This window comes from Giraffa tippelskirchi, chromosome 2 (assembly GCF_054371585.1).
Source record: "Giraffa tippelskirchi isolate mGirTip1 chromosome 2, T2T-mGirTip1v1.2.pri, whole genome shotgun sequence".
In the NCBI taxonomy this organism is placed as follows: Eukaryota; Metazoa; Chordata; class Mammalia; order Artiodactyla; family Giraffidae; genus Giraffa; species Giraffa tippelskirchi.
The window spans coordinates 41,010,613-41,023,538 of NC_137276.1; the positions used below are offsets into that span (position 1 = coordinate 41,010,613).

The 12,926-nt window shown below is 37.7% G+C and overlaps 1 protein-coding gene across 5 annotated transcripts in view; it reads left to right on the top strand.

Annotated features, from left to right (window-relative positions):
* The window catches only part of ASAH2 (N-acylsphingosine amidohydrolase 2), a 96,275-nt gene that overhangs the window by 68,423 nt on the left and 14,926 nt on the right, over positions 1-12,926 (top strand). For all 5 annotated transcript variants that reach the window (XM_081557092.1, XM_081557101.1, XM_081557108.1 and 2 more), the window contains 7 exons: positions 75-161; positions 2,593-2,697; positions 2,828-2,909; positions 5,421-5,536; positions 6,541-6,635; positions 8,491-8,530; positions 9,331-9,426. In XM_081557092.1, the coding sequence (XP_081413218.1) occupies positions 75-161; positions 2,593-2,697; positions 2,828-2,909; positions 5,421-5,536; positions 6,541-6,635; positions 8,491-8,530; positions 9,331-9,426 (621 nt within the window). The remainder of the gene's footprint in view (positions 1-74; positions 162-2,592; positions 2,698-2,827; positions 2,910-5,420; positions 5,537-6,540; positions 6,636-8,490; positions 8,531-9,330; positions 9,427-12,926) is intronic.

Below are 12,926 nucleotides of genomic sequence, written 5' to 3' on the forward strand. Positions count from 1 at the left end.
TCGCTTATCGTTTTCCATCCCTTGAAAGAATCACTTATTTCACTAAGAGCATATCTCGTGTCATTTTGTTCCAGCCTAGCATGTGTGTTGCTATGGGACCTGGGCAAGATATGTTCGAAAGTACACAAATCATAGGACAGATAATATATGACAAAGCAAAGGTAAGCTGTGGGCCCTGCTGCTTTTATCTTCTTTCAAAACTATGCTTTAGAATCCACTGACATTTTTCATTAGGAAGTTGGTCTTTGTAAGGAAGACAGCAAGAGTTCAAGCTGCACCAAGGAGTCTGAAGGTATGAATGCTATTTATTGTCAGTCAGGAAGGTTGTTTCACTTACTGCACAGGAACCTCCCTCTGACTGCTTGTGACTGACTTCCTATAGGAAGTATATTTAAAAGCAAGTAATCAGGAAAACATTCTTTCAGCCAGAGTGCTTGCTTCAGGCAGTTAGATGATAGATTGTAGTTTTCAATTAATGTAGTATCAGATATGACCAGACTGACCCCAATTCTCAGAAGTCTCTGGGGCCTTTGCCTGCCAAGTCCCCTGACCATTTCCTATCTTTTTCTTTGGAGACAAGGTAAAGCTGAGTGGCACAATTCCCAGTTCTTGCAGTTTGCATTCAAATGAGTCCCTAGTCTTTTTTGATATGGCAAAGATCATCCACCTTGTGTTTTCTTTTCTTTTTAAAAAGATCTTTTGATGAAGAGAGAATCTGGTTTCCAGAGAGCTTACGACCAGTTACTCTACACTCCTTCCTCTCCTAAATTTTATCTTCTAGTTTGCTCACATGTTTTGTATCAGCTCCGATGAAGATGTTTCCAGAGGAAAAGACAAAGGATAGCTTTGAGCTCCACCATCTCTGATAAAGATAGTTAAATCTCTGCCTTTTTATAGCTTACCCATACCTTTAATGAGCATGCCTGTCAGTGTGTGTGTGTGTTTATGTAAATATTGTGTCTCAAGGGTTCTAAAATGTTTCAGGAGCAATTAAGGAAGAACAAAAGTACCTTCAAAAACAGAAGACACCAGCCAGCCTAATTGCTGCATTTTCTTTTTAATTACTGTGGTACCATCAGCTGATTGTTCTAAATTAACAGATTCTATTTAGGGTGTACACCTGTGACACAATTTGGCATCAGAAATTTTGTTACCATTCTGAGCCTAGAGACATAGAGATCGGTCCCATATTCTCAGCAAGGCACAGCTTTCCTGTTAATCAGGGAGGCAGTTGTACAGGACTTAAGAGACTCAACAACAGCAACAACAACAAAATCAGAAGAGGTGGGCTGCAGCTGGTGTTTCTGACTTATCTCGAGTTCTCACATGGCAGCGGAAACTGGGATGGCAATAGAATCAAAAAGAGTTAGGTGTCAGGTAAGGGCACTGGTGCTGAAACAGGGTTTGCCTCCTCTACTATAGGATGCTGCTGCTGCTGCTGCTAAGTCGCTTCAGTCTTGTCCGACTCTGTGCGACCCCATAGACAGCAGCCCACCAGGCTCCCCCGTCGCTGGGATTCTCCAGGCAAGAATACTGGAGTGGGTTGCCATTTCCTTCTCCATTGCATGAAAGGGAAAAGTGAAAGGATATACTATAGGATAGAGATGAATAAAAACAAACATTGCCAGGGACTTCCTTGGTGTTTCAATGCTTAAGACGTCACTTTCCAGTGCAGATTGATCCCTGGTCGGTGAGCTAAGATCCCACATGCCTCGAGGCCAAAAAACCAAAACACAGAACAGAAGCAATATTGTAACAGATGCAATAAAGACTTGAAAGAACACAGGCATTTCTAAATATATTTTTATTCACATTTCCCATAAGATTAAAAAAAGAATTCATATTTCTCATAAGGTTAAAAAAGCATTAATTGATCCTATTGGAAAAAAAGAACATCAAAAGATGAACAGTGGCTGGGACAACTGATGCAGATGATGTGGGTCCTGAATTCTTTCAAGCCCCTCTTTGGTATTAGCCCTGCCAGAGAATTCAAGGACTATGAGAGGGAAAACTCCATGAGAGTCCCTGAGGAAAAACTCTTGTTCTCTGTAAAGAAGATAATTTGGTCCACCTACTCCTAACCTTCCTTGGTGGCTCAGATGGTAAAGAATCTGCCTGTGATGCAGGTGACCGGGATTTGATCCCTGGATGGGGAAGATCACTTAGAGAAGGGAATGGCTACCCACTAGTATTCTTGCCTGGAGAATCCCATGGACAGAGAAGCCTGGCGGGCTACATTACAGTCCATGGGGTTGCAGAGTTGGACACGACTGAGCAACTAAGGCTTTCACTCCTAACCTTAAATTTTCTTGACTATCTTTCCAGTGAGGTTGGAGCATCTTGTGCCATAGCCTGCATTGCTGGAATTTCATATTTGTGGGCAATAAACCCAGGTCAACAGTCTCAGGGCCTTCAGGTTTCTGGGAAGTCACTGTGGGTTTGGTGGAGAGTTGAAAATGCTCTGGGTAGTCAGCCAGCAGCACAAAACTTGACTGAAAGATGCTTTTCCAAATTGGCACTTGTTGGGTAAAAGTGTATAGTATTCATTTTAGCTCGTTTGCTTTTCATGGTAAAGCTGTGTGGGTTTTCTAGGAACTGTACGAGTCCGCCTCCCAGGAGGTAATTGGGCCACTGGCTTCAGCTCATCAGTGGGTGAATATGACGGATGTCACCGTCTGGCTCAATTCTACACACACAGTAAGTGTCACCAAGTCATACTGATTATGTGCCACAAGGGAAAAGCTCTGGGCTGATCTACAAAAAATATCTGGGCTGATCTACAACTTCTGTTTCTTTTGTTTGTTTTTATTTTTTTTTTTTCCTTTAGGCAAAAACATGTAAACCAGCCTTGGGCTACAGTTTTGCAGCTGGCACAATCGATGGATTTGGAACTCTCAATTTTACTCAGGGTGAGGTGCAGTCTGATCAGGTTTATGGTTCTAGGTCCTGAACTTCAGGGTTCTGTTCCCTAACAGGGTTTCATGTAGCCAATACATTTACTATTTTAATTTTTAAAATTTAGGGGTAGGTAGGCTTTCCATATTTGTACACGATTTCTCAGGGGTTGGTATCTTTCATAATTTAGCTTTCCACTGATTCAGATAGAATCAGAAATTCTCTCTGCATTTCAACCTGTGGAGGAACAGTTTTAAGTTGGGCAGGAATGGATTTGGAGTGGTGCAGAGTAGGAGTGTCATTTTAACACCCACAATGTAAATTGGTCTTTCCATCTGGTTATTAGTGTCTCTTTCCTGGAATTCCTTATTGGAGCCCAAATTCCTCAGAACAGAAGACTAGGAGCATAAAGCATGTGATCCTGGGTTTTCTTCCTGTGTGTATTTCCATGAACTTATAACTCATTATTATAGGTTTTATACTTTATCTTGATTATCACTGTGATAACATACATTGGAAAGTACATAAAGTTAAAAAAATTGAAGAGTAGCACCAACAGGCAATATTTTGGCTTATTTTATTCTTGTCTTTTATATACATGTATATTTTGGAACCATTAGTTCCAACCAGTTGTAACATGGTACAGTTGGCATCATCTTTCCTGGAAATATTTCATCTAGGTTGGTCTAATGTTCTAAAATAAATAATATTTGATAGCTTTCTTGAGATATAATTCACAAAACATAAAATTCAATGGTTTTTAATGTATGCACAGATACATGTAACCATCACTGCTATCAATTTGATAACATTGTCATCACCTCAAAGAGAAGCCCTGTACATTTTAGCTATCACAGCCCAGTCCCCATCTCTTCCAGACCTAAGAAACCGCTAATCTCTATCTCTATATTTACCTCTTCTGGACATTTCATATAAATGGAATCATAAAAATATGTAGCTTTTTGTGTTGGCTTCTTTCACTTAGCATCATGTTTTCAAGGTTCATCCGTGTTGTAACATGGATTCTAAAATAATTTCATTGCTTTTTTTCTTTTTAAAATTGTTTTATTGAGGTAGAGTTGATTTCAGTGTAGTGTTAATTTCTGCTATACAGCAAAGTGATCAGTTATACACAAATGTGTATCTATATAATGTATATATTATATATATATGCACACATTCTTTTTCATTTTCTTTTCCCTTGTGATTTATTACAGAGTATTCAATATAGTTTCCTATGTTATATAGTAGAATCTTGTTTCTTATCCATTCTCTATATAACAGTTGCATCTGCTAATCCCAAGCTCCCATCCAGCCCTCCCCCTTGGCAATCATGTCTGTTCTCTATGTCTGTGAGTCTGTTTTGTAGATAAGTTCATTTATGTCGTATTGTGACTGAATACTATTTCACTGTATGGTTTTGTCAGATTTTATTTATGCATTCCTCAGCTGATGGACATTTGCATTGTTCTGTTTTGGGCTGTTAGGAATAATGCTGTTATAAATATTCATGTCCAGGCTTTTGTGTGAGCATATGAGTTCACTTCTTTAGTACATGCCTGGAAGTGGAGTTGCTGGATCACATGGTAAAATTCTATGTTTAATTATTTGAGGAACTACCAGAGTATTTTCAAATCATTGCACAATTTTCTGTTCTCATCAGTTTCTCTCTGAAGATTCTAATTTTTTCACATCCTCACCAGTACTTGTTTTTATCTTCTTTTTTTTAATTCTACCTTCCCCTGGGATGTGGACTGGTATCTCAATATGGTTTTGATTTGTGTTTTCCTGGGATATTGAGCGTCTTTTCTTACGTTTGTTGGCCATTACTGTGTATTCCTTGGAGAAATATCTGTTCATATATTTTTCTTATTTTTAAATTGGTCTATTTGTCTATTTATTATTGAGCTGAAAGAGCTCTTTGAGAGTCCCATGTGTGCTCTGTAAGTAGGTCCAAATATGTTCATAGTAATTATATTTTCCTGATTATATATTCTATGTTCTTAGGTTTTGTAGTTAACATAGCTTTTTCCTTGATTATGGGTGTTAGGCTTGGTGGTTTTTAATTGCTCATGTGTATGTGTACACATAATTTAAGTGGAGATCAAGAGAGGGTCTTTAGAGACCACAAGTTAAACAACTGATACTTCAAACTGGAGATATCTTTTATAGCTTTCAAAATAGGGAAAAGATAATTCAGCTCATTGACCTGCATTTAATTATATCATATTTTAAAAATTGGCAACATAGTTGAGGAAGAACAATAAAAACAAAATCTGAAAGATTTAGAACATATATATTCTTTTACTCTATCAACCACACTGAGGATCTAATTAAATAATGGCTCCTACTTTAATATGTACAGGAAATTTTACCTCTTCTATTATGCAAACTGTTTGAAATCATTGAACAGCAACCTTAATAAAAATCTCTCAAAGTTCTAAAAGCATTGTTGTACAACATTTGTCAAAATGATGGTATTTTTCAGAGGGTTGCAATCATATTAATTGTAACATTCCTAATAGGGATGACAGAAGGGGATTCATTTTGGGACACTCTTCGGGATCAGGTTCTGGGCAAGCCATCTGAAGAAATCAAAGAATGCCATAAACCAAAGCCAGTCCTTCTTCATACTGGAGAGGTAATGCATTTGGATTATCATGGTGAAATTAGTATATTGTTATTTTTAAATTTATGAATTATCAGATATGAATAGGTCTGTGTTGAATAGTAGATCCATGTATTATGCAAATGTTCTCAAATCAAATTTTTAATATTAAAAATATGGATGCCATAAGTTTAACTCTAAAGAAATAAGGGGTATGATTATTAAATATACTGACTTAGATTTTTACATCCATAGTAAATAACTGAAACAATTAGAACAGAGGAAAAGGAAGAATAAGATTAAGATTTATGAGCACAGAATTCCTCACAGAGAAAGACATCTCAGGTTGTTTTTTACAACTCAGGCAACATTATTAACTAAAGCAATATTCTTTAAATACCCTTTGGAACATGGATTTTCATATTCATGCCAGTGTTCACAATACCATGAATTTTTGATGTAGAAACAATTTTTAAATACAGTTTTTTTCTAACATTTACTTAGAAATTCTTCAAGAAGGAGAGGAAATGAAGGAATAGAAGGAATAGAGGGAAAGATTCTATGCTAATCTGAACATGGTAAAGGATATACTCTCTTGGAGAAGAAAAGTAAGGCAAGACTTGGTAACTGAAGATTTAAAGTGCTATTTAGAGTAAAAAGAGAAATAATTAAGTTATTCCAAATGATGGTAATTGCTTATTTGTCTTGTATAAGGATAGTCACCGTGGTAATATAGGAGAACCTTGGTTATCTGTTACACATTGTGATTCCATAAAGATAAAGCCACCAAAATCTTCATTGATGAGAAAATAATTCCAGGTTAATGGGACACTGGTATTTGAAATTCACATATTAATAGTAGACAGAATATTTAATACTACATGACTTAGAAAAAAATCTGTGACTGTAGGATAAGACACCCCAAACAACTGGAAACATTTAATATCCATTAACAAAGGAAATTCTCTGAGCAGCATTGGTCTCTTGAGCAAGGAGAGTAATATTCTTAACACAGTTTTCATGCTTTTGGTTCTTAGCTGTTAAAACCTCATCCCTGGCACCCAGATATTGTTGATGTTCAGATTGTTACTCTTGGGTTCTTGGCCATCACTGCCATCCCTGGGGAGTTTACGTAAGTTCCTGTTTTTTATTTTGTGAGATTTTCTGATAGTTGTAGATGTGTTTCTGTTGGACTCACTTCTTATCATGGGCAGATAACCCTGTATTGCCTCTTTTGTATCCTACTGTGCTATGTATGGCAACAGTGACAAATATTCCCAACCATCTTTTGGTGGGGCCTCTGAAGAATAAACTTCTTTATGCCTCTCACTAGTGGGTATCTTGAAGTAAACATAAAAATTTGAGAAGTTATCATTGCAGATTAAAATTATGCAGTGACTTATTATGTCAGCAGAAAGATTTTAAATAATATTAAAATACAGAAACATGAAACAATCAGTTGAGGTATTAGAAGCATGGAAACATGTTTTAAATTTGCTATTTATGCCATATTTCCTGTCTTAGTAAGTAGCAATTTTGTATCTTTCCATTGCTCAGGGCCTAAATCTCAGTCATCCCTGAATTCTTTTTCAATTTTCCCCGCTTTAAATCCCTCAGCAAATTGTGCGTGTTCTATCCAACACTTTCCATCATTCTGCCCCCACCCACCTCCTCCCCACTTGGGTCTAAGTCACCATTGCCTCTCCCCTGGATTACTGCAATAACCTTCTCACTTCCTTGCCTCTCCCTTACTCCGCTATAGTCTTTTCTCAACATTATAGCCAGAGTTATCCCTATAAAGCATAAGTTATCCCTATAAAGCATAAGTATACAAGCAAAAGCATCATGTCACTTATCATAACCTTTCAATAGCTTCCCAACTCTCCAGATAAACCCTCACACCCTTATAATATCAAGCAAGGCCCTCTGCGATCCTCTGTTCAGCAAACTGTCTGATCTGATTTTGTACCACTCCATACAAAATTGATTTGCCTCAGTCACACCTGTTGTAGCCACCTTGACTTCACTGTAATTCTCAGACTACCAAGCACGTTCCTGTTTTAGGGCTTTTGAACTTAAAAAGCTCCTTATACCTGCAACACTTACCCTCCATATATCTCCATGGCCAACTCTTTCACTCCTTCACTTCTCTGCTGAAAACTCTAACACAGATGCCAGTCCTGCTTACAGTACATAACATTGTTTTCACCCACCACTGCTACAAGCACCATTACATCGCTACCACCATCACCACAATGACCACCACCATCCTCTTTCATCCTTATCCTACCTTATATTCTCCATTGCACTTATTGTCATCTCACTTTTTTATTTTCTATTGACCATCTTCTCTTCCAAGAATGTAAGCTTCATACTGTTGAGTCCTCAGCAATATGAAGTGGGTCTGGTATAAAGTTAGTAGCTCAGTTGTGTCCACGTGTACTGTAACCCCCCAGGCTCCTCTGTCCATGGAATTATCTGGGTAAGAATAATGGAGTGGGTATCCATTCCCACCTCCAGGGGATTTTCCTGATGCAGGGATGGAACCCAGGTCTCCTGCATTGCAGGTGGTTTCTTTACCATCTGAGCTAAATAAATGAATGAAGCCTAAGTTCTCCGTAGGCAGAAATAGTGTACTCTCTACTTGCCTCAGCTCTATTAACATAGAATGTAACCAATTGTTAACTCAGTGAATGGAAGACAATTGTGATCTTTTGCCAGTGATATTCACTGATTCTGTTTTCCTCCTTCAACTTGTCTGGTTTTGGTTTAGGATTTATTTTGAAGATAGGGCAGTGTGGAAAAAAGCTCAACTAGAACTTGCGTTGTTTCTATACACTTTACTGATGTATGTGTTGTTTCTATACACTTTACTTTACTGTTGTGTAGCCAGGCTAACTTTTTGGCTTTCATTACAAGTCTTTCTGTGTACCTTGCATACATTTTGAATAGGAAACCACTTAGATAATTCTGTTTTCTTGACTCAGGACCATGTCTGGACGAAGACTTCGGCAGGCAGTTAGAGAAGTAAGTTACAAATGAAATAATATACCTATGCATTTTTATTTGGAAAAGAGAAGAAGAATTCCCTATCCTTATGATCTGATACCTTTTAAATTAATCTTTGCTAAGATGATAAGAGTTTTACACTTCTTGAAAGTAAAGGCTGGAGGTGAATATGAAATACTGATGGCATAAGAATAAACTTAAAAAATATAAAGGAAATATAGTAGGATTAAAATATTTTATGCACTAATAATTTAAAAATATTTATGTACTAATAATTTAAAATTGATGAGTTTTATGGATTCAGTACTAAATGACCCCAAGTACATTAATATTTTAAAGTCCTGTATAAAAAAATCTAACACGTTGAAAATTATGCATTTTATCTATATTTGTGATTTTCTTTATCTCAGAAAGTATTGTCAATGGTTCTAAAATGACATAATCAGCAAACATCTTATTATTTGGAGCTGGAAATAGCTACTGTGGTTAGCTAATAATGCTCCCTTTAGACTTTTTAGGAAATTGATAAAACATCTATATTTTTGGTAATAAGGTTCTGCATCAGCAAATACAATCATTAGGATGTTCATAGATCCATTGACTTGCCCAACTGGAGTGCAGAGTTAAGGCTTTTAACTTTTCATCAAGGACTCGCTGATACTCCTGTATTCCTGGGCAATTTCAATCATTGGGAAAAATATTAAGATAGATATCTTACAATAAAAATATATAGTGATAATTGTATGTTAAATATAACAAAAATGATAATACACTTTAAGATGAGGAGTAATTTTATTGCATTCTCCCTTTTGCCCTAGGAATTTGAAGCTTATGGGATGCTGAATATGACTGTTGTTATTTCAGGTCTATGTAATGTATATACACACTACATTACCACATATGAAGAATACCAGGTAAAGTAAAAAGTTCTCATCATTTAAATGAATTATATCCTTGCCAAGACTATTGTATCAAATGCAAATTTTCTCTCTGGACTTCCTTAATCATGTTTTTTGAGAGATGATTTTGTTTTAGAGCAGGTAAGAAAAGGATAAGCCAGAGGTCATATTTGGGAGTTCTAGGTTGACCATTTCCAAGTTCAGTTGAGAATTCTAGTCTCATTGACTTCCACTTTCCCTGAAATAAATTACTTGGTCCAGGGCACTGGTAATAAACCTGGGTTATGGCATACAACATTTCTAACTTGATCCATAGTGCTTTCGGTGCCTTAAGCTTCTGTAGAACCTGAGAAAATGCCCATTGACAGCTACTATCTAGTGAAAGCATGGCTGAGCATCTTGAAAATGTGATTTTATGTAACCCCCTCAATTAGCCCTGACTGAAGTAGGGTATTATTATAGTGTGACACAGATTAAGAAACAGAGCCTCAAAAAATTAGGGAGGCTGCTGACTGGTGATGTTTTTATTTTGTTTGTTACAAACAGTACAAAAAGTAGCCTAAGTACTTTTAAACACCAGTAGCTAAAAACGTGAAAACAGGGTAGAAGTCCATACTTACTAGTTTCTAATACATCTGAGGTATAACTTGGCAATTCATAGTGTGGCACACAGGCTGCCTCTTGACAGATGCTCAGTAATTCCAGCATGGAGTCTGCGCTGCTGCCCTCTGTTGACGTTACTGAAGGTCCCTGCCTTTGAGGAATTCCTGTTGAATAAAGGTCCTTAATTGGGATAAACTTAGATGAGAATAATAAGTTAGATGAGAATAATTCCATTTTTGCCTTTATCTGTAACTGTAATTTAGCATTATAGTAAAGTAATGCTCAAAATTCTCCAAGCCAGGCTTCAGCAATATGTGAACCGTGAACTTCCAGATGTTTAAGCTGGTTTTAGAAAAGGCAAAGGAACCAGATATCAAATTGCCAACATCCACTGGATCATCAAAAAAGCAAGAGAGTTTCAGAAAAACATCTATTTCTGCTTTATTGACTATGCCAAAGCCTTTGACTGTGTGGATCAGAATAAACTGTAGAAAATTCTGAAGGAGATGGAAATACCAGACCATCTGACCTGTCTCTTGAGAAACCTGTATGCAGGTCAGGAAGCAACAGTTAGAACTGGACATGGAACAACAGACTGTTTCCAAATAGGAAAAGGAGTACGTCAAGGCTGTATATTGTCACCCTGCTTATTTAACTTCTATGCAGAGTACATCATGAGAAATGCTGGGCTGGAAGAAGCACAAGCTGGAATCAAGATTGCCGGGAGAAATATCAATAACCTCAGATATGCAGATGACACCACCCTTAAAGCAGAAAGTGAAGAAGAACTAAAAAGCCTCTTGATGAAAGTGAGAGAGGAGAGTGAAAAAGTTGGCTTAAAGCTCAACATTTAGAAAACTAAGATCATGGCATCTGGTCCCATCACTTCATGGTAAATAGATGGGGAAACAGTGGCTGACTTTATTTCTTTGGGCTCCAAGATCACTGCAGATGGTGACTGCAGCCACAAAATTAAAAGACGCTTACTCCTTGGAAGGAAAGTTATGACCAACCTAGATAGCATATTAAAAAGCAGAGACATTACTTTGTCAACAAAGGTCCGTCTAATCAAGGCTATGGTTTTTCCAGTAGTCATGTATGGATGTGAGAATTGGACTATAAAGAAAGCTGAGTGCCGAAGAATTGATGCTTTTGAACTGTGGTGTTGGAGAAGACTCTTGAGAGTCCCTTGGGCTACAAGGAGATCCAACCAGTCCATCCTAAAGGAGATCAGTCCTGGGTGTTCATTGGAAGGACTGATGTTGAAGCTGAAACACCAATAGTTTGGCCACCAGATGCAAAGAGCTGACTCATTTGAAAAGACCCTGATGCTGGGAAAGATTGAGGGCAGGAGGAGAAGGGGATGACAGAGGATGAGATGGTTGGATGGCATCACCAGCTCAATGGACATGGGTTTGGGTAGACTCCAGCAGCTGGTGATGGATAGGGAAGCCTGGCATGCTGCAGTTCATGGGGTCACAAAGAGTCAGATACGACTGAGTGACTGAACTGATCTGAACTGAGAAAATGGCAACCTACTCCAGTATTCTTGCCTGGAAAATTCCATGTACTGAGGAGCCTGATGGGCTTGGGTCCATGGTGTTGCAAAGAGTCAGACATGACTGAGCACGCTCACATGTTATTTAGCACTTCTTTTATTTATGAATGTAGGCAACAAATGACAGTAATATTATCAGTACAATGACTTTTGTCACCAATAGGAGCCATGAATATTTTTATATCACACATAGTTACTGCATATATGGAAATATCTTTTATTCTCATTAAAAGTGAAAGTCACTCAGTTGTGTCCGACTCTTTGCAACACCATGGACTATACAGTCCATGGAATTCTCCTGGCCAGAATACTGTAGTGGGTAGCCATTTCCTTCTCCAGGGGATCTTCCCGGCCCAGGGATCGAACCCAGGTCTCCCACATTGCAGATAGATTCTTTACCAGCTGAAGCACCGGGGAAGTCCCTTATTCTCATTGCTATTTTAAAATCACAGTAGTTATTAGATCTCCTACAAAATCTTGTTATTCAAGGGCATCACACAGAAACACAAACGTTGCTCTGTCACAAAGCTAGTTTATTATTTGATTTCGTCTAATGGGTTTCCTTTGTCTACCCATGTATTTTATTTTATTTTATGTGTTTAGAAACATTACTTTTAGAGGGGTCCACAGGCCTCAACAGCCTGCCAAAGGAGACCATCGTACAAATAGTTAGAAACCCCTACTAGGTTGTCTCATGATTAGGGACATGCAAAAATTAGTATTAATTAATTAATTGATTTATTCACTTATTCATTCAACAGATGTGTTTTTTGACAGATATTGTATTAGCCACTGTCTGGACATGATAATGGTTATGAATCTGCTCCTGCCCTCAAGACCACTAGAATTTATGGGTCAGTAAAAGACATAAAAGACATAGAAGAAAGCAGATGATTCCATTTCTGTGAAAGAAATGCACAAGGTGTTATGAGAACAAAGAGAAAGAGCATCATTTAGACTGGATGTTTGACATTGGGGACTGGCAAATTTTCATGAAGATGTAGTGTTTTTCAAGTTCTTGAGAATGAATAGGACTGATTAAACAAATATAATGAAAGTTAGGGAAGGTGTTCCATATTGAGGGAGTTACATATGCAAAGGACCAGAGGGATGAGCTTAGTATATTTAAGGGGTTGTACTTAGCTGAATACCATGGGATAAACATGAGGAGGGTAGTGAGATGGGCTAAAGTGGGAGGCAGGGGTTAGTCAATGAAGAGTCTTCTGTGCTATGCCACAGAACTCTGACTCAATAAGGAGAATTTTAGGGCACTGTAGTCAAATTCAAAGGAAGGAATGCTCTGATTTAGAAAGCTCACTAGGATGGCAGTGTAGAAAATGAATTGCAAGGGCAA